General features: G+C 44.4%; 1 protein-coding gene across 1 annotated transcript in view; it reads left to right on the forward strand.

Moving 5' to 3' along the window:
- The window catches only part of XDH (xanthine dehydrogenase), a 411630-nt gene that overhangs the window by 345603 nt on the left and 41909 nt on the right, over positions 1-24118 (forward strand). The window contains exon 32 of the mRNA XM_069233805.1: positions 804-856. Within this exon, the coding sequence (XP_069089906.1) occupies positions 804-856 (53 nt within the window). The remainder of the gene's footprint in view (positions 1-803; positions 857-24118) is intronic.

Consider the following 24118-nt stretch of genomic DNA (forward strand, 5'->3'; position numbering starts at 1 on the left):
TTGAACATCTCTCTGTTACACTCATAATAACCTAAGTAACTGAGCCCTTCCAGCATTCCTGCTTTTTTCAACCCCACTCCACCTCTCATCCCCAGAATACCAGTGATATCTTCCACCTTCAATGCACTTCACCAGGACAATTACATTTCCCCATTTCACACACATGGCCAAAGGAGTATCACAGGCGGTTTTGGTTTTACTGTATTGTAAAACTGAATGTTAACACCATCTTGCAAAACTCACACCTGGGTCCTATATAACAATTATAATTTTTACACGGAAAAACCCGCAATTGGTGTGAAATTATCATTCAACTTGCAGTGTTAATTCGAGCGAAAACCGTGTAATCATTGGATTTGACAATTCTAGAAGTAACATGTTAAACCTTTTGAAATGTAGTCAAAATAGAGGCAAAATCAAACAAGACACACATATGTACTCTTTGGTACTTGCTTGGTGAACCCTTTCAGGAGAGGTCTTCAAGGCCACACATGAGGTGAATATGCATGTCCCCGTTTTACATGTCAGCTGAAAGCTTTTGGCTGTATCATGTGGTGAGCACGTAGATACAGGGGTACAAACCAGTGACAGTATCCAAAGGAGAATTATTTTATGATGCCAAATGGCTAGCTTGTAATTATCTATGTGCATTATTACAGGGCCTGATGCTACTGAACTATACACTATGCATGCATAATTCTATTTACATGATAAGAGGATGGAATACTACATTCTCTTGTTATTGTCATGAACATTTCATATTAATCTATCAACATTAAAAAAAGAAGTATATTCTTTTTTAGGTATCTGCAGCATATGTGGACCGCGTGAGCCTGTCAGCAACTGGATTTTACAAGTAAGTCTATGTAAAAAAAATCTATTACCGCAGTTTTTATCCTTTGAACATTGTCCCATTAAATTCAACCTAGTCCTTCTAAAACACAGTACTGATGGAAAAAGTGATACTATGCTAAACAAAAACACCACACTGCTATTTAATGTGTTGTGCAGCTAGGGATCCTAACTCAAAATATTAGGGAAAAGTAAGTATTTACAAAGTCAATTGGTTTGGTTCTGACAAGTAGTGTGATGGTTAGTTATTTTTAAAACGTTTTTATTGGAAGTATAGGACACAAGATAGAAATAAGGAAAAGAAAAAAGGAAACATATGCTGCTGCCTAAACTTTGCCAATATTTGCTTTCAATAAAATACTTAAATTTAAGTAATACCTGTGGCAAATAACTTAAATAGAACAATACTGATGCTTCCTAGCAACCCAATGTCCTTAAACAGGGTAGGAAACACTTCTTAGTTTTATTGCACAACACAGTAAATTATGATTCTTATTAGTGCAAAGAAAAAGAGTTATTGAGTTGTAATTACTGTAACCTTAAAGACATAGGGCCTGATTTAGATCTTAACTGTATTAACACCAATCCACCGCGACGGCAGACCCGAGGATACCGTCAAGTAAAAGGAGTTCTGACCACCATATTTAGATGTATTGAGGCTGAGCCGCCGACTGCCACAATGGAGTGCTTTCCCTAGCCACCGGGCGGGTAGGTTCCCACCAACTATATTTAGATGTTACAGTTCTGCAGGCGGTGTACTGGCGGCAGATTGCTGATGGAGGGAGGCCTTTTCAGGACCCAATGGACAGCATACAATGGCAGCGGCTATGGAAGAGAGGTAAGTCACACACACACACACTGTACCCTAGCCAGGAGTGTTCCCCTGCACTGCACAACACACCACATACACACTATGATCTAGTATCATTCCATCACAACATGTACATGCCAAAAACATAAATTGCCATACATCCATGACACAACATACAAACACTAGTGACACTACGCCCACACACAACACAACCACAACAACCAACACAACTACACTCTGACCTACACACACTCACCCAGCACAACTACACGCATCACTACAACGGCCAACACACAACTGTCGTAGTTAGACTCTTGCTCTAGTCAAGACTGCTGGTTTAAGGATGATAGCATTGTTATTTGTAGGTGACTAGGCCAGTCCTACAACTGTCGGCACAACCCTCACTAGCAGTGCCTCACCAAAAACCCAAAAAGTAAAAGGTGAGTTGTGGCACCCTTTACGCATGGACTCAAGAGGGCGACATCTCAGGGAGGGTCTTGGTTAAATTGAGATTACCCTTTTCTCACATGAGCAACATGTCTCATTCACACACAGGCAATGAATGAGATGCAGTAGAGTAATCAATAGGTTTAACTATCAAGACTGCAATCTACAATAAATTGAATGGGCTGCAATGATTAGGATAATGAATAATGTAAGAAACAGAATTGTGAAAATGAGAGTCATTAATACAAAGACCCCCGCACCATCTTGCAATAACATGCAATGACATAAGATGTGTAATATGCCCTAACACCCTATCATAACCTGAAGAGAGCTGGTGTGATAAACCTAATCTGCCAGTACCAAGTCAATGAGGATAGCCCCCCAACCTTTGCTACCTTGGAATGAGGTCTCTAGATCAGAACCTGCGGAAACACGAAGGCTGGGTCAGCATCAAGGTGACGTGTATCATAGATAGCGTTGATGGCATCTGGTAGGAATCTCTCTGATTATCTTTTCTGAGTGAGATGTATTTATACAGATCTGGTAGGGCCCCTGACGCAGTCCCAGACAATAGATAAGAAGACATGCTTGGGGCAGAAATGATATAAACAAATCCCGAAAACTTTCATTATGTTACTGTCACACAAAAATGGGAAAGAACATGATGTGAAAATCCTACGTATCTTATTGATCTTTGACACTGATTACGCCGCCTTAGCAAAGTGGCACTGATAATGTGAAACTAGAACATCTTCCTAACTATAAACATGGCAGCCATGTTGGAAGAAATAATCAAATAAATGTGCTAAAACAGAGCAAGCTAAGTAGGTTAAAAGTCACTGGGTGGTGGGGGAACAGGCCTCAAAGCCATAAGGATGAGCCAACTCCTGCTTCCCATTAAAACTAGATAGGATTCACTACACCCTCTACATTGCCGGAACAAGTATGATGCCATAATGATGGCATCAGAGAAAGCAAATTAACCCAAGCTAAAATTGCTCTGGGCTGAAACAGGCTAAAACCATATTTAAAAGGATAACTAAAATATAACTAAAAACCTTGTTAAGAAATAGCTAAAACATACAAAGAGACTCAATGTCGAACATGACAAGCACAGCAGGCCAAAGTTAAAGGCAATGTTGGGAAAATTTGACAATTTGAATTCACAGTAGTCATGATCTTGAAGAATGTCTTTGAAGCCATCAAATGGAAGGGCACTCAGGAAAGAGGCCACGTCATCACATGTTAGATCGATGACAGGATTGGCAGATGGATCCACAGAGCAGTAGTGCATAGTCATCAGCAGCAGCATTCATAGTGCCAAAGAGAGCCAAGATATCCACCAAGGGCGGCTCTTCAGTGGCCTCGCGAATCAGCCTTAGTCTCAAGGGGCACAACCGTGAATGAACCCTCAGTGGGGACATCAGCAGTTCTTGGTCCACAGGAGGAACTGGCGGAACAGCAAGGCACACCGTAGAGAGATGTCAAAAGTGGCACCAGGTGCAGTGAAAGACAGGCTGCATACATCATAGGACTGTTCGGAATGACAATGACCAGTCACGCTCCAGTTCTTCCAGCAACGGAGCACCAAAGAACTGTACCATGCGATCACAGCACTAGCTCCATTACTCCGCTTTGCTGGGAAGGCACAACCACTGCGTATCAGAAACAACAGCAGTAGTATCCTGCTGATCTATGCCAAAGACACTGGGAATCCGCCAAAGACACTTGAAAAGAGTGAATGGATGGCTGAAGGAATGACTCCGAAGACAGTGTGGAAGATGGGCACAAATCCAGACCTGATAGCCTTAAAGAAATGCACAATCCCTGTAGTGCTCGAAGCATTGAATATTCTGGATTCCAGCTCTCCAAAGTGTTTGGGGAAGTTGGTATTTAGTAGGGATTGTAATTCGGCGGATGATCTTGCTATCTGGAGGGCATACGTCTCTCTAGCCGAAGTTAATGCAACTTGTTTCTGGAACAGGAGCGCCTTTAGTCTTCTCAGCTTGTCATAATTTACATTTGCAGTATCAATGTGAAGTCGCATTTCTGCTACTCTAATCTCTTGTCTGGGGTGAGAATAAAACATGCCTGCAACAGGTTAGGACCTTAGAGACTGAATTGCGTAGGCAATTCCTCGTCTTATACCGCAACAGCTTTGTTCATTTAGAACCACATAACTTACATTAGAAAGTATATGAAATGCCGGGCGAATCAAAGGGTCTGGAGTACCCTTCAGAAAACAGGCCATGTTTGTGACCCCTTCATTGCAAAGGCCATGAAGGGACACCTGCTTGCAAATCATTGAATGACTAACAGTAGTCTTGCATTCGCTTCCGCTAAGAAAGACCTCTGTTTCGCCGTTCAAACATTTATACAGAAAGGGCAACTCCCAATCTTCTTTAATGTAACTATCTCCTAGCCACTCGTATCTGCCCACTGCAAGATGTTTCAAGCATTTCGAAAAATGAAAAGTGGAAATGGGCAAATTTATAATGTCATGTACAAGCCATACTGTCGATGGACTCTCTGCGACCGTGAAAGGCAACTTTTCTAATTTTTCAGTATGAAGCATGGTGAAACCCCTTTCCCTTTTAACCATTGTCGGCTGTTCCCTTGATAAATCAAAAGCAGCAAACAAGTCACTACTGTTAATGTATTGCCATAGAACATGGCCATTTTCCAAACCTGTAATATCCAACCTAACTGCATGATGGAACGCAGCTGACTTTGCCCATGGTGTCAAAGGGACATGTCATTCTGAATGATGTCAATCGCAGATGACAGTATGGCGGTCATTCTGACCTTGGCGGACGGCGGAGGCCGTCCGCCAAGGTACCGCCGTCGGAACACCGCACCGCGGTCGAAAGACCGCGGCAGTGATTCTGACATTTGCACTGGGCTGGCGGGCGGCCGCCAAAAGGCCGCCCGCCAGCCCAGGGCAAATCAACCTTCCCACTAGGATGCCGGCTCAGAATTGAGCCGGCGGAGTGGGAAGGTGCGACGGGTGCAGTTGCACCCGTCACGTATTTCAGTGTCTGCTGGGCAGACACTGAAATACTTTTTGGGGCCCTCTTACGGGGGGCCCCTGCCATGCCCATGCCCCGCGGCACCCCCTACCGCCATGAACAGGATGGCGGTAGGGGGTGTCTGAATCCCCATGGCGGCGGAGCGCGCTCCGCCGCCATGGAGGATTCAGACGGGCAGCGGAAAGTCGGCGGTAGCCCGCCGGCTTTCCGCTTCTGGCCGCGGCTGTACCGCCGCGGTCAGAATGCCCGGCGGAGCACCGCCAGCCTGTTGGCGGTGCTACCGCCGACCTCCGCCCTGGCGGTAATTACCGCCAGGGTGAGAATGAGGCCCTATGTCATTTAGGGAATATGTCCTGTTGGTCAGGGTGTTCATGCCATTGTCGACAACAGCTAAAGCCTTTTCCAAATTTTCTTTGTCTATCTGCCTTAAACGTGCAGCAGCTTCTATTTGAGAAAGCTTCCAGATCTCATTGCAAATGGCATAGATCAATCTTTTTGAGCATGACTTTCTTGGACCTAACAAAAAGTTCTGCAAGTCTACATCTTCAGAAAGAGTGTTAAGATGTTCCTTAGCTGCTGCTAAGGTATTTGTCTGTAACCACTGTTGGCACAGTTTACCCACACTGTATGTAGTAACTATACCTATGTGTTGACCCGAGACAAAGCAAGGGTCTGGCCGGTTAATCTTGAAACCTCCTGAGAAATTCACAAAACGCGCCTGACACCCATTTGTGTCCCCTGGCCACAATAACCACCCGCCGGGATTAGAAAGTGAAGAATTATAGCTACTAGCCTGAATCTTTGCATCTAACTCTTCCTCTGTAGCATTCAGGGAGGATTGCCAATTGGGGAATTTCCCTGGTGTGGAGATGCTAGGCGCATTAATTTCCTTTATTTTTGCTAACCCTAGACAGGAAGTCGGTTGAATCGTGACATTTAAAAATATAATTTGCACAAGAATAAGGCATGCTCTAAATAAAGCTTACCTCCCCTGAATTTGCCAATATTGTGTTCCCTATACACTCTTCACATCAATAGTGTTCTTCCAGTATTCGTAACCTTCAACTGCAAGTCAGGAAACAAAGGAATCTGAATAAATCAGTTTTCCTAATTTTAGAAGGTGGTAATTTGAAATAGTATGCCACTGCATTTTTAACATCATGCCCAGAAAAATATGTGAACTTATCCAAATAATGTTTTGGGCTCCCCACAGGTGGAGCTGAACAGTGTTCCCACTGTGTGTAATTGAATACTGATCTATGTATAATTGCACAGTGCAGGTAATCCATATGTTATAGCAGAACATTTCTCCATAATTCATTCTGTTAGTGTACACATCATCACTTTCAAATACAGTATAGTCCTTAAGTTCATTTAACATGGAATCAACTGTTTCTACATTCCAATCATCTGAAACAACACTAGGTGTAATTACATCAGTCATAGATATTTTAAAAATATATGGTATTTGAATGACCTCAGTAGGCCTCTATATATCAAATGTAACTTTATCCCACACAATCCCATCTGGAATTGGCACTGCTGAAATGTTCACAAGGGACAAGTCTCCTTGGACCTTATATGCGGAAAGATATGGAGTGAGAACTTCATCCACCGGCTCAACAGTAGAGAGCGCAGAAAGATAATGACTATTTATAAAAAGGAAGAAAACAGTCACAAAGCCAATCCATAATAGGAAAGCAAGCAATGTCAAACACATCCACAGATGGTTCCATGGATATATTAAATAGTTATTTTTAAGCCATATATACAGCTTATGTGTCTTTGAAAAAGTTTCAGGTGCAGGTGTGGATGAAGCTGAAGAAAGGTCATCTTGGTCGAAGAAATAACCAGAAGCAGGCTCTACAAAACTGGAGCCAGTGCATTACTGGTGGATGGTTCCACTTCGCGTGGAGACTCGTAGTAGACGATGTTGTCAGTTTGTGTTGTGTTGGAGTAGAAAACAGCCACATCTCTGTTGAAGTAGCAACAGGAATCAGCATTTTCCGCCCTCCCCATGCTCGAGGAGGCATCAGTAGCAACGTTGGACATGCTTGTGTAGTCAGAAGTGTTGTTGCTTCATCTTTGAAGAGGTATGTCCTGTTGGGTAGTGAGAGGGGACCGTAAACTACCCAAGGGACCTCTGGGTCTACTGTGCAGGATCAGCCACATGGTGAAGTTTGATGTCATCAATGGAGATAAATCTGTTAGCTTTAGAGCCTGGCAGTGGTGGTAAAATGACTGTTCTGGTACCTTGTATTCCCAGGACTTGGACTGGTGCTCTGTAAGACGGGCCAAATTCCTTCTTCACAGCAATCTTTTCACAAAACATGACCCCGACTTTAGGAATCCAGCCAGTAGAAGTTTTTGGCAAATCCCTTATTCCTAAAGTGGCAGCACTAGTGGATGAGTTATCATCACAAACTTGTTGAAGCTTCTGTAAGATAGTGAGATGTTCATTTATGTCAAAGGATGTACGTGCTGCCACCAAACCAGGGCCATCAAGATCTGGGACATACATAGGTATCCCAAAGAGAACGTCATATGAAGTGCGTCCCCTCAAGGACCTTCTTGGCGGATTATTCAGTGCTGTCTGGACCCCATATAGGGGTCCAGATAGCCAACTGCGACCTGAACCTAATACTATAGCTGTTAAGGACTGCTTTAGATCTTGATTCCTCCTCTCCATGACCTAAACTCCCTCGGGATGGTATGGTGAGGAGTAATGGAGTTTAACACCCATCGTTCCCATGGTATCCCTGAATGCCTTAGAGGCCCAGATCCGAATGGAATGCTGCAACCACATATGTACCGATAAAGATCAGCAAGTCTTTTATAACAGTTCGAGTACCAGCCGACCGCTCAGGCCATACCCACAGGAATCTAGAACAAGAATCTACAGCGACTAAGATGTATTTGTATACACCATCAGGTTGAAGGAGACCGCAATGGTCCAGGTACACACATTGTAGTGGGCTGTTGGACACTAGGAGGGATGTCTGTGGTGGGCATTTGATGTTTGAGCCCTTAATTTGCTGGCAAATGTCACAACAAAGGATGTATTGCTTTGTCTGTTTGTTTAGACCTGGCCACCAGAAGCATTTCTGTAAGAGTAATATTGTGATGCGACACCATCATGCGCTGCTTTGATGACATCTAATCTCTGGTCTTGGTTGGGGATTGCTTGGTCTCCAACCCCAGGAATCGTTGCATAGGCAACATTCTGTGCACTGATGTGGTACAAATATTTTGTAGGGAATGCTTTTGGGAGAGGTTTGCCTTCAGCCGAAGCTTTCACGGCAGTCAGAATTTCATTATGCAATCTTGTCTGAGAACGAGTCACTGCAGCTACAGAAGCCATAGCTACTGCAGATTTAGCTGCTTCATCAGCCAAAGCGTTGCCTACAACGTGTACACCTCCATGTTGGTGGCCCAATGTACGGACCACATGAGCACATGGTAGCTTAGCCTTAAGATCAGCCACCCTCCCCAACAGAATTCTGGGTTTAATGTTGTTCCCTTTGGAGTCTCTGAACCTGTTTAACCGACAATGATTGAGATAATCATTGTAGGATTGGACACAATATCATGAATCGAAGACAATCAAAGTGAGTTGTCCTGGATCCATGTATTCTAGCGCTAAGATGAGGGCCTTAAGTTCAGCCAGCTGAGCTGTGTAGTCCCCCAGGGTCGGCGTATGGGTATTCTGATGTTGGAATTCACCATCCCTCATCATCCCACTCACGGCTGCGCAAGCAGCTGAGTACTGATGTTAGTACCAACAGCTGGCTGTGCTGAACCGTCTCTGTATATGACAGCATGGTATCTGTCAAGTGGCAAGATGTCTGGAGGTGCAGGGTACTCCTGTTCGTATTGCTAGAAAAATCAGGGTGTATTAAGTCATATAGTGGCTTGATACGTTGTGCATAGTCAGGAATGCATATTCTGTCAAAATTAAAGAAACCAAATAAAGACTGTTGTTTCATGATAGTATTTGGTGGCTGGAATTGAGCAAAAAATTTTAAAAAGTGCGGTTCCAGGCTTTTGCCCTCGTTTGATAGCTCATATCCCAGGAATAGTACACTGAGAAATGCTATTTTAGTTTTCCTAAAATTAAATTGTAGCCAAGGGCTGCGAATCCTAGAACAATCCGTTCGACCCTGGCAAGATGAACGATGAGGTCGTCATCTGTGAGATAGATGTCATCCACAAAGGACAACGCCTCAGGATCAATATCATGCAATATTGATGTGAAAAGGGCTGAGAACAGCCCTAGGCTGTTCTTGTAGCCCCAGTGGCAAACGACAAAAGTGTTTTTGTGAGCCAAATGAGAATGCACTCAGGTCCCGACTTTTATGTGCTAGGTTTTGGCAGAGAAAACCATTGGAGATATCCAAGGTTGTTTTGTATTTTTTACGCACTATGTTGTTAATTAGTGCTGTGCTATGTGAGTTTTGTATTGCGTATGTGCGTGTATCACTGTTTAACTGTTGGTAGTCTAAGACTATTCCATATGAAGGGTCTGGTTTTGCAACAGGTAATAACGGATTATTTATTGCAGAGACACAGGGCTCAAATACTCCCTGGTACTCAAGCTCAGTGAAGATCTATGGCACTGGAGCTTTGGCTTGGTGTTTAACATGATACTGTGGCTGGGGGGGGGTGTAGACCTGATTGGTATTACATGACAAAGAGAGTCCCCATCCCAACCTACATGGTTGCGGTATAGTGCAGGTGCCTGCGCTAAAGCCCAGTTTACAGCATAGGCTTGTTTTACCGCTTCTGGAACAAGATCGGAGAAAGAAGGTAAAATGACATCTTCCCCATGTGGGAATTTACGGAAGTGCTCAGGTGGCCAGTCCCTTTCAGCCAGTAGGATGTCACAGCTAAGTTCATCCCAGAATATTGCACTAATGGTGTGTGTTGGAAATGGCCTTTCTGCAGGGTCATCCCTATACTTTTTACCTTCCTCCTCCTCTTTTTCTGACCCCATTTTTGCTGTTATTTAGACCCTGCGCACTTCACCACTGCTAACCAGTGCGAAAGTGCATATGCTCTCTCCCTTTAAACATGGTAACATTGGATCATACCTAATTGGACTATTTAATTTACTTATAAGTCCCTAGTAGAGTGCACTATATGTGCCCAGGGCCTGTAGATTAAATGCTACTAGAGGGCCTGCAGCACTGGTTGTGACACCCACTTAAGTAGCCCCTTAACCTTGTCTCAGGCCTGCCATTGCAAGGCCTGTGTGTGCAGTTTCACTGCCAATTCGACTTGATATTTAAAAGTACTTGCCAAGCCTAAAACTCCCCTTTTTCTACATATAACACACCCCTAAGGTTGCCCTAGGTACCCCACAGCGCATGGTGCGGTGTAGGCAAAAGGCAGGACATGTAACTATGTAGTTTACATGTCCTGGTAGTGTAAAACTCCCAAATTCATTTTTACACTGCTGTGAGGCCTGCTCCCTTCATATGCGAACATTGGGGCTGTCCTCATATATTGTTTGAGTGGTAGCTGTTGATCTGAAAGGAGTAGGAAGGTAATATTTTGTATGGCCAGAATGGTGATATAACATCCTGCTGACTGGTGAAGTTGGATTTAATATTACTATTTTAGAAATGTCACTTTTAGAAAGTGAGGATTTCTCTGCACTTATATCTTTCTGTGCCTTACAATCCATGTCTGGCTGGGTTTAGCTGATAGCTCCTTGTGCATTCACGCAGACAGACCCCAAACACAGGATACTCAGCCTCACTTGCATACATCTGCATTTTGGATGGGTGTTCCTGTCCTGGGAGGGTGGGGGGCCAGCTCTCACACAGAGGACTGCCACACCCCCTACTGGGACCCTGGCAGACAGGATTGAACTGAAAGGGGACCTGGTGCACTTCTAAGCCACTCTTTGAAGTCTTCCCCACTTCAAAGGCACATTTGGGTATATCAACAGGGCCTCTGCCCCTTCCAACTCAGACACTTCCTGGAGAAGAAACTTGTAACCAGAACATGCTTCCTGCCAAGAAGAACTGCCTGGCTGCCCAAAGGACTCACTTGACTGCTTTCGGTGAAGGACTGCTGCCTTGCTGTTGCCCTGCTGCCTTGCTGCTCCCTGGATGTGGTGAAGAAGTGCTCTCTAAAGGCTTGGATAGAGCTTTCCTCCTTTTCCCTGAAGTCTCAGGACCAAAAAGACTCCTCTCTTTCAACTGGACTCCTTGTGCAGCGAAAATTCGATGCACAGCTTGCTAAAACCGACGCACAGCCTGCCCAACTGTGAGAAATTCATGCACACTGCACACCGAACCAGAACAATGCAGCGTGACTTCGCAAGGAGAAGATCGACGCAGCACCTGCATTGTGACAGGAACTTCGACGCACAGCCCACCGGATCGACACACAGCCGACCTGGGACAACGCAGCCCGACTTCCAAAGGGGAAATCGCCGCAGAGCCTGCAGTGCATAAGAAACTTCCCCGCAACACCCACCGGAGCAACGCAGCACTTGTGACTTCGCTCCACCAGCCCAGGATTCCACGCACAGACCCCGGGGGGTCTGAAAACCCCACAACCCAAAGAGGATCCATGACCGAGCACCGGAAATCAACGCACAGCCATCCCTGCGTGGAAACTAAATGACGGGTCACTGTGTGCGGCCCGAGAAATTGACGCACACCCACTTTGCTTCCGCACTTCTCCTCCTCTGCGGCCCCTTGTGGAGTTTTTCCCGTGAACCAGGTACTTTATGCTAATAAGCGACTTTGGGCCTGATTACAACTTTGGCGGAGGGGGTTAATCCATCGCAAATGTGATGGATATCCCGCCCGCCGTATTACGAGTCCATTATATCCTATGGAACTCATAATACAGCGGGCGGGATATCTGTTACATTTGGGACGGATTAACCCCCTCCGCCAAAGTTGTAATCAGGCCCTTTGTTTGCTTTAAAAAGACTTAAGACACTTCATATCACTTTTCAGTGATATCTCTACATTTACTTGTTGCATCTTTGACCGTTTTGACCTGAAAATATCCAGATAAATATTATATAGTTTTCTAAACACTGTGTGGGGTATTTTTGTGGTGCTATATTGTGTTATTGTAGGATTTATTGCACAAATACTTTACACATTGCCTTCTAAGTTAAGCCTGACTGCTCAGTGCCAAGCTACCAGAGGGTGGGCACATGATAATTTGGATTGTGTGTGACTTACTCTGACTGGAGTGAGGGTCCTTGCTTGGACAGGGGGTAACCTGACTGCCAACCAAGGACCCCATTTCTAACAGTGTGCTCAATGTCTCCCTCAATTAGAATATTTAAATCATAAATCCTGTTGGGTGGGAGAACGCACCCATCTGCAGTCTCTACTGCATTAAGGTTGTTAGTTGCTGTCACATCCAGAAGAACTTTCAGACTCTGGCGACATATTGTGACCTCTGCTGTGCTGTCTAGCAATGTCACTGCCCACATCTTGTTCTTCAGCAATGTTTTCAAGTTTACTGGCATTTTTAATTGACAGTGCTGTCACCTTTTTCTTTTTAAACTGTGGCTTTTGTTGTGGGGACTTATCTTTCTTTTTGTCTGAAGATTGTAGTGAGTCTATCTTCTGTTTCACGTAGCCAGTACATTGCTCTGACCGGCCCCCTCTCTTGCTACGTCTATCCGGTGCACGCTGAAAGGAAAGAGAGGGATGTGAATCAGTAAATCTGTCAGGAGCCTTTATATTGTTTTGTTTCTTAGATTATATCTCCTATTGGAGTTCTCCGGTGTGCAGAGAATGTGCTTTCTGACTTCGTCTGTCTTTAATTTGTTTTTATTTATCCCAGTGCTTTTAGAACCCTCCTGTGCTTGTTTAGTACCTTCCTTAGGGGTGGTACTCTGAATTTCAGGCTTCTTTGGCTTGGCTCCCAAACTATTCCATCCTATATTAGTATAGATATCGGAGATAATTTTTGGTAGCTGTTTTTCCTGGTCGAAATGTGGAATCTCTCAGAGCCACTGGCATTAAGCCAATGCTACTGCTTCCCCTTTTATATTACTAAGTATTATTGCGGAGACTGCATCGAAGTTGCGCATCAATTTCATCCCCAAGTCCTGGGCTGGAGCAGCCCCATGCTTATTCTTACTTTGTTTCAACACTTCTGGTAGATTGGCAAGTGTTGGGGTATCACATGTGTTAGTGTATATGGCACCGAAGACTCTACCCCATGTGGCGCAGTCATCCACTGAGTGAACCATCCCAAAGTACAAGCACATTGTGAAAATTCTATGTTTTTCCTGTGGTCCGGTATGGGGAAACACAGCTTCCAGTTGATTTGTTTTCTGGGCTATTGTCAGGGTGACCAGATCCTCAGGGCCTGCGCACATTCCCAACATGCCCACCACTAGACAGCTCCGAAACTCTGATTGAAATATCACAGAGCCTGAGAGAGTCCGAGTGGGGGAAAAGGGGATTAGGTAGGGAACAGCTGGGAAGGAGACCTGTGGGAAGCAAATGGTTAAACAACACAATATCAAGATATAATCACATCTACTATCACTAGACTATGGTTCTAAGCTTTGCCTTATTGTAACCATGGATAACCTAAGAAGTGACTTTAATTATACCTCAAGAACTCTGGGTACCTGGAAAAAAAAACAAGAATGATTAATGCAATGTTTCATATGAGCTTTTCATAAAATGTCACATAATGTTTAGAAATACAAGAACCTTCTAGAATAATGTTTCAGAACAAACACTGCATCTTTAACATGAGGACAAAAGACAATCTGAAAACATTCCCTGGAAAACAATAGGAATTGTACTAGGGACTTAATATGCACAAAGAAAGTCACATTTTGAATTTAGCATCTTCACAGAAAATCCAAAGGCCCAGGATAAATGTGTGCACTTCAACAAACATTACACATCAAAGTTTTTAATTGCCGTGAAATGATCGCGGACACTGTTGCTGATCTGAACATCAAGTTTTACATGCTGGAAATGAACCACGCACACTGTCGATTCTAACAAGAATATGCAAATGCCATGAAATGATAGCGCAAGCCGTTGCCGATCTGAACACCAGGTTTTACATGCGGTAAATGAATCGCGCACACTGCCGATTCTAACAAGACTATGTAAATGCCATGAAATGATCGTGCAAGCCGTTGCCGATCTGAACACCAGGTTTTACATGCGGTAAATGAATCGCGCACACTGCCGATTCTAACAAGACTATGTAAATGCCATGAAATGATCGCGCAAGCCGTTGCCAATCTGAACACCAGGTTTTACATGCGGGAAATGAATCGCGCACACTGCCAATTCAAACAAGAATATGCAAATGCCATGAAATTATCGCTCAAGCCGTTGCCGATCTGAACACCAAGTTTTACATGCGGTAAATAAATGGTGCACACTGCCGATTCGAACAAGAATATGCAAATGCCATGAAATGATCGCGCAAGCCGTTGCCGATCTGAACACCAAGTTTTACATGCAGTAAATGAATCGAGCACACTGCTGATTCAAACAAGAATATGCAAATGCCATGAAATGATCGCGCAAGCTGTTGCTGTTGCTCTGCACCGGGACCTCTGAATAGTGAGCACGTGGAGCTGGGCTGGCTCCCTTATTTAGAGTCTGGCCCAGCCCACAAACCACACCAAGTCATGCTGCAGAGAAAGCTTCAAGAAGGTCCTAGAAAGAGACCACACCCTAACACACTCAGTAAGTCTGCAGCAATACCTTGCAAAAGAACAGTTATTGCAAACATCGAAAAAATAGTGTTTTTCAAGGTTAATGTCTGCAATACAAAAGGTTAACATACTGCATATAAACACAATGCATGAATTATGCTCTTGCATAAAGGCTGCGTTTTTGCATTTTTGTCGCCTGTAGAGCGCGCACTGTCCTGATGCTGACAGTACTCCCCTCTTCCAAACGCGCTCTAGGGCCTGGTTTTCCTGGGTTAAGACGATGAAAACGTCTCACTAGTCATGGAGCATGGACGTCAGATGCGGAGACCCATGAGTTACTTTCAGGACCGTAACCTTTCCAAGAAATCAGATACCACAGGTTACGACCTCTAAGTTTGGAATCCAACACCTGTTTAACTTCGTATTCCACTTCCCCCTGTACTAGAACTGGAGCTGGTTGGGAGCGTACCTTCTGGGCTGCTTTTTTCAGGAGGGAAGTATGGAATACCAGATGAATACACAGTGACTGGGGCAACTGCAGTTTATGGGTCACTGGACTAATTTTGGCGGGAGCACCGCCAACAGGCTGGCGGTGCCCCGCAGGGCATTCTGACCGTGGCGGTTTGGCCGCGGTCAGATGCGGAAAACCGGCGGTCTCCCGCCGGTTTTCCGCTGCCCAAATGAATCCTCCATGGTGGCGCAGCTCGCTGCGCCGCCATGGAGAATTCTGACACCCCATACCGCCATCCTGTTCCTGGCGGTTCGCCCGCCAGGAACAGGATGGCGGTATGGGGTGTCGTGGGGCCCCTGGGGGCCCCTGCAGTGCCCATGCCAATGACATGGGCACTGCAGGGGCCCCCGTAAGAGGGCCCCACTTTGTATTTCAGTGTCTGCTTTGCAGACACTGAAATACGCGACGGGTGCCACTGCACCTGTCGCACCTTCCCACTCCGCCGGCTCAATTCTGAGCCGGCGTCCTCGTGGGAACAGTGTTTTGCACTGGGCTGGCGGGCGGCCTTTTGGAGGTCGCCCGCCAGCCCAGTGCAAAACCCAAAATACCCTCAGCGGTCTTTCGACCGCGGAGCGGTATTTTGGAGGGGGAAGTCTGGCGGGCGGCCTCCACCGCCCGCCAGACTTAGAATCACCCCCTATATGTCTTGTAGAAAGCCATACTTTATCACCTGGTTGATACTGAGGTCCATCACAATGTTTCTTGTAGTAGTGCTTTTTGTATTTTTGTTTAGCTTTTTCTAAATGCTGTTGAATCAGTTTCTGGGTTTGGTGGAGGTGTTGAATTGTTTCCGACACAGCTGGTGTAAGAGAACTTTCTTGAGGAATCGTGATGGGCAAAGTGTCAAGATGCTAGCCAAACAAGCCAAAAAAGGGTGTGATACCAGTGCAGGTGTGAAACGAGTTATTGTAGGCTAGTTCAGCTAACCAGAGCATTGATGGGCAGGAATGAAGTGCTTTCTCAGCGTAAGCAAGCAGCTATTGCTTCAATGTCTGATTCAGTCTCTCAGTTTGGCCACCTGTTTGAGGATGATGGTTAGTAGATAGTGTGGATGTAACTTGAAGCATTTTGCACCACGTTTTCCAGAAGTTGGAGGCAAATTGCGATCCTCGATCGGAGAGAATCATTTTCGGCGCGGTGATAACGGACCACTCTATTCAGTAGGATGGTTGCCAGTTCACTGGAGGTGGGCAATTTCTTACAGGCAATGAAACATCCATATTTAGTGAGACTATCTACCACCACAAGGATTACAGAGTGCTGTTGAACCACTGGTAGTCCTGTATTGAAGTCTAAAGAGATGTGTTCCCGAGGTTGACGTGGAGTTGGGAGCGGATGCAACAAACCTTTCGGTTTTGAATGACTTGTTTTGATGGGAGCACAGACTTCGCAGTTATTTACCATTGCTTTGACGTCTTTTTTCAGAGTAGGCCACCAAAAGTAGCGTTGGATTAATTCAAGAGTTTTAGGAGTACCTGGGTGACCTGCCATAGGTATAACATGCAACCAATGAAATGCTAACTTGCGAAGCTTGGTAGTGGGCACGAACAAACGAGCGTCATGGAAAGGTAGTCCTCGCTTGATTGATCTTTTGGGATCTGCTTGAGCCCATGCCTGCCATTTCTCAATGGTGAAGGAATTACGGATGTCTTCAAAGAAGTCTTCAGTTTTTAAGATGCATAGGATTTTGTCTGGAGCAATGATAGCATGGAAGGCTGGATTGTAGGCAACGTGGTAGACTCTTGGCGGGACAAGGCGTCTGCTTTGCGATTGTCTTTACCAGGACGAAAAGTTACCACAAAATCGAATTCGGCAAAAAACAGCATCCAGCGTAATTGCCGAGGAGTCAAAAGTCTAGCTGAACTCATGAACTGGAGATTGCGATGATCAGTATATACTGTGATAGTGTACTTGCCACCCAACAAATTATGTCTCCACTCTTTCAAGGCGTCACGGATTGCCAGAAGCTCTTTTTCAGCAATGACATAGTTCTGTTCAGCTTCGTTCAGTTTTCGAGACATGTAGGCTACAGGATGAAGTTGGCCAGTGTCATTACTTCGTTGTGACAAGACTGCAGCAATTGCCACATCTGAGGCATCTGCTTTGACTATGAATGGACGATCCACATCAGGGTGAGACAAGACTGGGGCAGTGGAAAAAGCTTTTTTCAAAGTTGAAAAGTCTCGGTCAGCTTCTGGAGACCATACAAATTTTTCTTTCTTTCTCAATAACTTGGTGATTGGAGCCACTGTTTGAGAGAAATGGTTTATAAACCTGCAATAAAAGTTTGCAAAACCCAAGAAGCATTGAACATCTCGAACAGTCTTTGGAGTGGGCCAATCAGATACAGCTTGTACTTTCTTTTCTGCCATGACCATACCTTGAGGGGTAAGGGTAACCCCTAAAAACTCAACTGTGGTGACATGAAACTCACACTTGGTTAGTTTGCAATATAAATGATGCCTTCGGAGAGCTGTGAGAATTTTCTTGACATGTTGTCATGTTCGGTTTAATTGTCAGAGTAGATCAAAATGTCATCGATATAGACTATTGCAAATATGTCGAGATACTCTCTAAGAACGTCATTCATGAAAAATTGAAATGCTGCTGGAGCATTGCACAGGCCAAAAGGCATGACAGTGTATTCAAAGAGACCATATCTTGTCTTGAACAGAGTTTTCCATTTGTCGCCTTCTCTCATTCTGACTAAATGGTAAGCACCTCGTAGATCGAGCTTAGTGTAAATTTTTGCTTTTTTCATTTGATCCAACAAGACAGGAATCAGGGGCAAGGGGTATTTGTTCTTGATTGTGACCTTGTTCAAACCCCTATAGTCAATACAGGCTCGAAGGTCCCCATTTGCCTAAGGGACAAAAAACAAAGGAGAGGCTGCAGGAGACTTGGAAGGGCGGATGAAGCCATTCTCTAAGAATTGATCTAGGTACTTTCGTGTTGATTTTCATGTTCTGACAAGGCATATACACAACAGCTAGGGAGTATCGCTCCTGAGGTTAGATCAATTTGCCAGTCATAAGGTCTATGAGGAGGCAAGGTTTCTGCTTCTTTTTCATCGAATACATCTTCATAGGACGAATACTGCCTGGGCAACTTTACTTCTTTCTCTGCGCAGTGGCTATGTGAGAGTTGGAATTTTGGGCGACTTGAGACGTCTGGAGGCATTTTTTATTACATAGGGCGGAAGAGAACACAACTTTGCATTCTGCCCAGTTAACCTCAGGATTGTGATGAGTTAACCATGGTAAGCCAAGGATAATTCCATACTGAGGAGCATTGATCACGTCAAAGATGAGCTTCTCTTCATGTTTGGTTATTTGATTTCCACCATCACAGATCACCGACAAGGGGACAGTCTGAAGAGTTACTGGGCCTTCAGTCAAGAGTTTTCCATCTACTGCCTGTATTATCTCTGGAGTCTTCTTCTTGGTGCATGGGATCCCCCATGCGCGAACCAATTGGGCATCAACAAAGTTCCCGGTAGCCCCTGAATCTACGAGGGCCTTCTTAAAATAGTTATTTTTCTTTACTTGAACTTTTATGCCCAGCTTGAGATGTCTAGACTGTGAAGGGTCCACGGTGACACCCAAGAGCAACCCATCTTTACATCTTGGGTGATTTACTTTTCTGGCTTGACTTGTGCATTGGCTGCAAGTTTCTGGACAGGACCTCATTTGCTCTTTGTTTTGATTGGACAATCTTTGACTAAATTACCTTTGCGCCCGCATTAAAGACATTGTCCATTCTTTCTACGTAGGTCCTTTTCGTCTTTGGTCAAAGGTCTCCTGATAGTTCCAATTTTCATAGGTTCTGGAGTTCTGTCTTTCTGGGTTCTTGATTCTCTATGATTGTGAACACGCGAGGAATATTTCTCAGTCTTTTTGCGTGTTTCCCTTTGTTCTGCTAGATGATGATCTAGTCTCAAAACAAGGTTTATTAGATCTTGACAATCTGTAGGCTCCGGTTCTACCTGGCAAGAATGTCCTTTAACTCGTCCTTGAGTCCTTTGTAAAACAAGGCCGCTTGCTTTTCTGCAGGCCAGGATGTCTCGTCTACCAGCCGATTAAAATTAGCTAAGTGAGACACTAGATCCTGGTTACCTTGTCGCAAGTCTATTAGTTCACGATCTGCCGACAATGTCACTGTTCTTGGATCAAACACCCGTTCAAACTCACGAACAAAATTTCTCCAATTGTAAAGCAGTGTACTGTCTTTACGCACAAGAGGGATTGCCCAGGTGGCTGCGTCCCCAGTCAGGTAAGATAACAAGAAGGCCACCCTGGATTGGGCATCAGGGAAAGTGTTTGGTTGGCAGATAAAATGTAATTCCACTTGAACCAAGAAAGATTGCGCTTTCAGGGGATCGCCTGAAAAATGTTCTGGAGGAGCCAGGGAAATAGCTGAAGGAACGTTGAGGGAAATGTTCGTAGGAGGATTACCTCCAGAAGCTTGAGAAGGAGGACCAGGCCAAGACACACCCAAAGGACTTTGTTCCTTCTTTTCAACCCTTTCCTGCAAGTGACTCACTCTCTCAGCTAAGCTGACTGCTATATCCTTTGATAACACTACCTCTGCTTGAAGCTGCGTGATAACCTTGACTAGCTCGTCCAATGTGGCCATGCTGAGAACACACGCAAACCAGGAGATAATAAATTTGTGGGATCACTATTCTGTCAGGGTGACCAGAACCTCAGGGACTGCGCACGTTCCCAACATGTCCACCACTAGACAGCTCCAAAACTCTGATAGAAATATCACAGAGCCTGAGACAGTCCGAGTGGGGGAAAAGGGGATTAGGTAGGGAACAGCTGGGAAGGAGACCTGTGGGAAGCAAATGGTTAAACAACACAATATCAAGATATAATCACATTGACTATCACTAGACTATGGTTCTAAGCGTTGTCTTATTGTAACCATGGATAACCTAAGAAGTGACTTTAATTAGAACTCAAGAACGCTGGGTACCTGGAAACAATCAAGAATGATTAATGCAATGTTTCATATGAGCTTTTCATAAAATGTCACATAATGTCTAGAAATACAAGAACCTTCTAGAATAATGTTTCAGAACAAACACTGCATCTTTAACATGAGGACAAAAGACAATCTGAAAAAATTCCCTGGAAAACAATAGGAATTGTACTAGGGACTTAATATGCACAAAGAAAGTCACATTTTGAATTTAGCATCTTCACAGAAAATCCAAAGGCCCAGGATAAATGTGTGCACTTCAACAAACATTACACATCAAAGTTTTTAATTGCCATGAAATGATCATGCACACTGTTGCCGATCTGAACATCAAGTTTTACATGCTGGAAATGAATCACGCACACTGTCGATTCTAACAAGAATATGCAAATGCCATGAAATGATCGCGCAAGCCGTTGCCAATCTGAACACCAGGTTTTACATGCGGTAAATGAATTGTGCACACTGCTGATTCTAACAAGAATGTGCAAATGCCATGAAATGATCGCGTAAGCCATTGCCGATCTGAATAGTGAGCACGTGGAGCTGGGCTGGCTCCCTTATATAGAGTCTGGGCCAGCCCACAAACCACACCCAGTCATGCTGCAGAGAAAGCTTCTAGAAGGTCCTAGAAAGGGACCACACCCTAACACTCAGTAAGTCTGCAGCAATACCTTGCAAATGAACAGTTATTGCAAACATCATTAATAGTGTTTTTCAAGGTTAAAGTCTGCAATGCAAAAGGTTAACATACTGCATATAAACCCAATGCATGAATTATGCTCTTGCATAAAGGCTGGGTTTTTGCATTTTTGTCGTCTGTAGAGCGCGCACTGTCCTGATGTTGACAGCTATACAGAACGGGATCTTCTCTCGTTCTGTGGGCACTTTACCCATGATAGAATATACAGTTTGTGGATTAATCCCAGAAGTAGCCAATTGGTATCCAGCAGGGGCTGGTTGTGCTGGACACGCTGGGTTCAGAGTTCGCATTACGAACCGGACAAGTCGTCTATATAGTGTTACTAGCTCAATGTATAGGTTGTGCAGATCATCTGCCTGCATGTTTTGTACACCAGGATGTGGTGTATATGTGGCAAACAAAGGCCACATTGATCCGTCATTACCTAAGGGACCTAGTTTCACGAGTTTTACTACGTGTGGTAGGGTGCTATTAAACCAGTTTTGGTGTTCTTGATAAGTGATTGGTATTTCAAGGTGTTGATATGCTTGGTACCGTAGTGGTACGTTTGCGATTCTGTACGTGTGGAACGTGAATGATCTAGGGTCTTCTTCAGGAAAGGTGACCCAAGAGTCAAATGTTTCTGTTTGGTAAGCTGTATTAGCTTCTACTAAGAATGTAACCTCCCCGCCCTCATCTGTTAAGCCATGCGCTACTAGGTGTAGTGCTAATGCTTGTCTAGCATTCACAGGAAGGTCCATGGCGTAAGCCATATTTAAAAATGGGTAGAGAGATGGACCACCAAGTAGGGAGAAAGTCCTTTTAAGAATTCGAGCTCGAATGACCTACAGCTCCCTGCTCCCTGCTCCCTGTTCAGCTGAAAAGGATTTCCCAAAGACCACGGACATCTCCGTATAATGGTACTTAGGGTACCTGTCGTGTGTGAGACAATGATAATCAAGGTACCCATAAATTAGTGCCTAAACACTATCGTTGGTGGAGCCAGGTCGTAGCTTGACTCGTGCTCTAGTCAAGGCTGCTGGTTTAGGGATGACAGCACTGTTGTTTGTAGGCAACTAGGCCAGTCCTACAACAAGTCACAACTGTCGGCCCAACCCTCCCGACTCACAAGCAGTATCTCACCTAAAACCCAAACAGTAAAAGGTGATTTGTGGCAGCCTTTACGCATGGACTCAAGAGTGTGACATCTCAGGGAGTGTTGTGGTTAAACTGAGATGACCCTTTTCTCACATAAGCAACATGTTTCATTCACACACAGGCAATGAAGGAGATGCAGTTAAGTGTTCAATAGGTTTTATTAACAAGACTGCAATCTACAATAAATTGCATGGGCTACAATGATTAGGATAATGGATAATGCAATAAACAGAATTGTGAATACAAGAGTCATTAATACAAAGACCCCCACCATCTTGCAATAACATGAAATGACATAAGATGTGTAATATGCTGTAACACCCTGTCATGATGAACCTAATCTCTAACCTGAAGAGAGCTAGTCGTGATAAACCTAATCTGCCAGTACCAAATCAATGAGGGTTGCCCCCCAACACTCTTACCTTGGAATGAGCTTCCTAGATCAGACTCTGTGGAAACACGAAGCCTGGGTCAGCATCAAGGGGACGTGTAGCATAGATAGTGTTGATGGCATCTGGTAGGAATCCCTCTGATTATCTTGTCTGAGTGAGATGTATTTATACAGATCTGGTAGGACCCCTGAGGCTGGTATGTTCCCAAACAATAGATAAGAAGACATGCTTGGGGCAGCAATTATATAAACAATTCCTTGAAGCATTAATTATGTTACTGTCACACAAAAGTGGGAAAGTACATGATGTGAAAACCCTACATATCTTATTGATCTTTGACGCTGATTACAACACCTTAGCAGAGTGGCACTGATGATGTGAAACTAAAACATCTTCCTAACTATAAACATGGCAGCCATGTTGGAAGAAATAATTAAATAAATGTGCTAAAACAGAGCAAGCTAAGTAGGTTAAAAGTCACTGGGTAACGGGGGTACAGGCCAGCAAGCCTGAAGGCTGAGCTAACTCCTGCTTCCCATTAAAACAAGACAGGATTCACTGTGCAACAACACTCACCTGAACACAGCAACACAACACACAACCAAACATACGTGACAACATCAGACCCATATGCAAGTGGCACACAATCTGACACAACCATATCATCCATTCAAGCTCCGTCCACCTCAATCAGCCAATCCAATCACACACACACACACACACACACACACATGTACTGACTCACATACACAACTGGAAGCACAACATCACAGGTACAGGTTCCCTTGCCATGTGCACACATGGACATAGTTGACAAGTGTCATTGTTACTTCATTGTAGTGCCAGCATTCATTTGGCAATGAATACTGACACCATAATGACATCTGTGTATGTATGTGATATGTGCCTTGTACCAGTGTCCTACCCAATTGTGTTCCTGACATATGCATGTTACAGTAATTTTAGAAAATTACTGTGACATTGATGTGACTGCAGTGGTCCCGGGCTCATGTGCAGTGACCACACAACATAGACTGGCAATGAAGATTCCCTACCTTCGATTCTGATGACAGAGGGATCGTATTTTCTCCATGGTCCAGTGGCAGCAGCGATGGAAGGTCTTGTCCAGTCAATAGAAATGGAATTGGGAAAAAAGTAGGTTTTTACCTCATTTCCCCCCAATCCTCTAAATCAGATGTGGAGGCAGCCCCGTCACAGTTGGCTTGGTGGGAAGGTGCTAACGCGTCCCGCCCTAGGTAATTTACTTAGTCTGGGACTCGTTTTGGGCCAATTAACCTTTTGACCCTGATTGGAGACACCTTAAGACGAGATCTCTGTCCAGCATGTCAGTCAATAGATCAATAACCTCATCAATAGTCACAGTAACACATCAATTAAATTAATCACATCAACATGAATTTGAAACGCAACATGACCTTTCAGCCATCAATAACCACACGAATTTAGGAATATTTATGATATTTATTCTCTATTGGTTACACTCTACTAGCAAGTTTATTAATCTCACCACCAGAAAACACATCAATAGTGTTATAATGTGGCAACTCGAA

Source organism: Pleurodeles waltl, chromosome 5 (genome assembly GCF_031143425.1).
Source record: "Pleurodeles waltl isolate 20211129_DDA chromosome 5, aPleWal1.hap1.20221129, whole genome shotgun sequence".
Taxonomy (NCBI): domain Eukaryota; kingdom Metazoa; phylum Chordata; class Amphibia; order Caudata; family Salamandridae; genus Pleurodeles; species Pleurodeles waltl.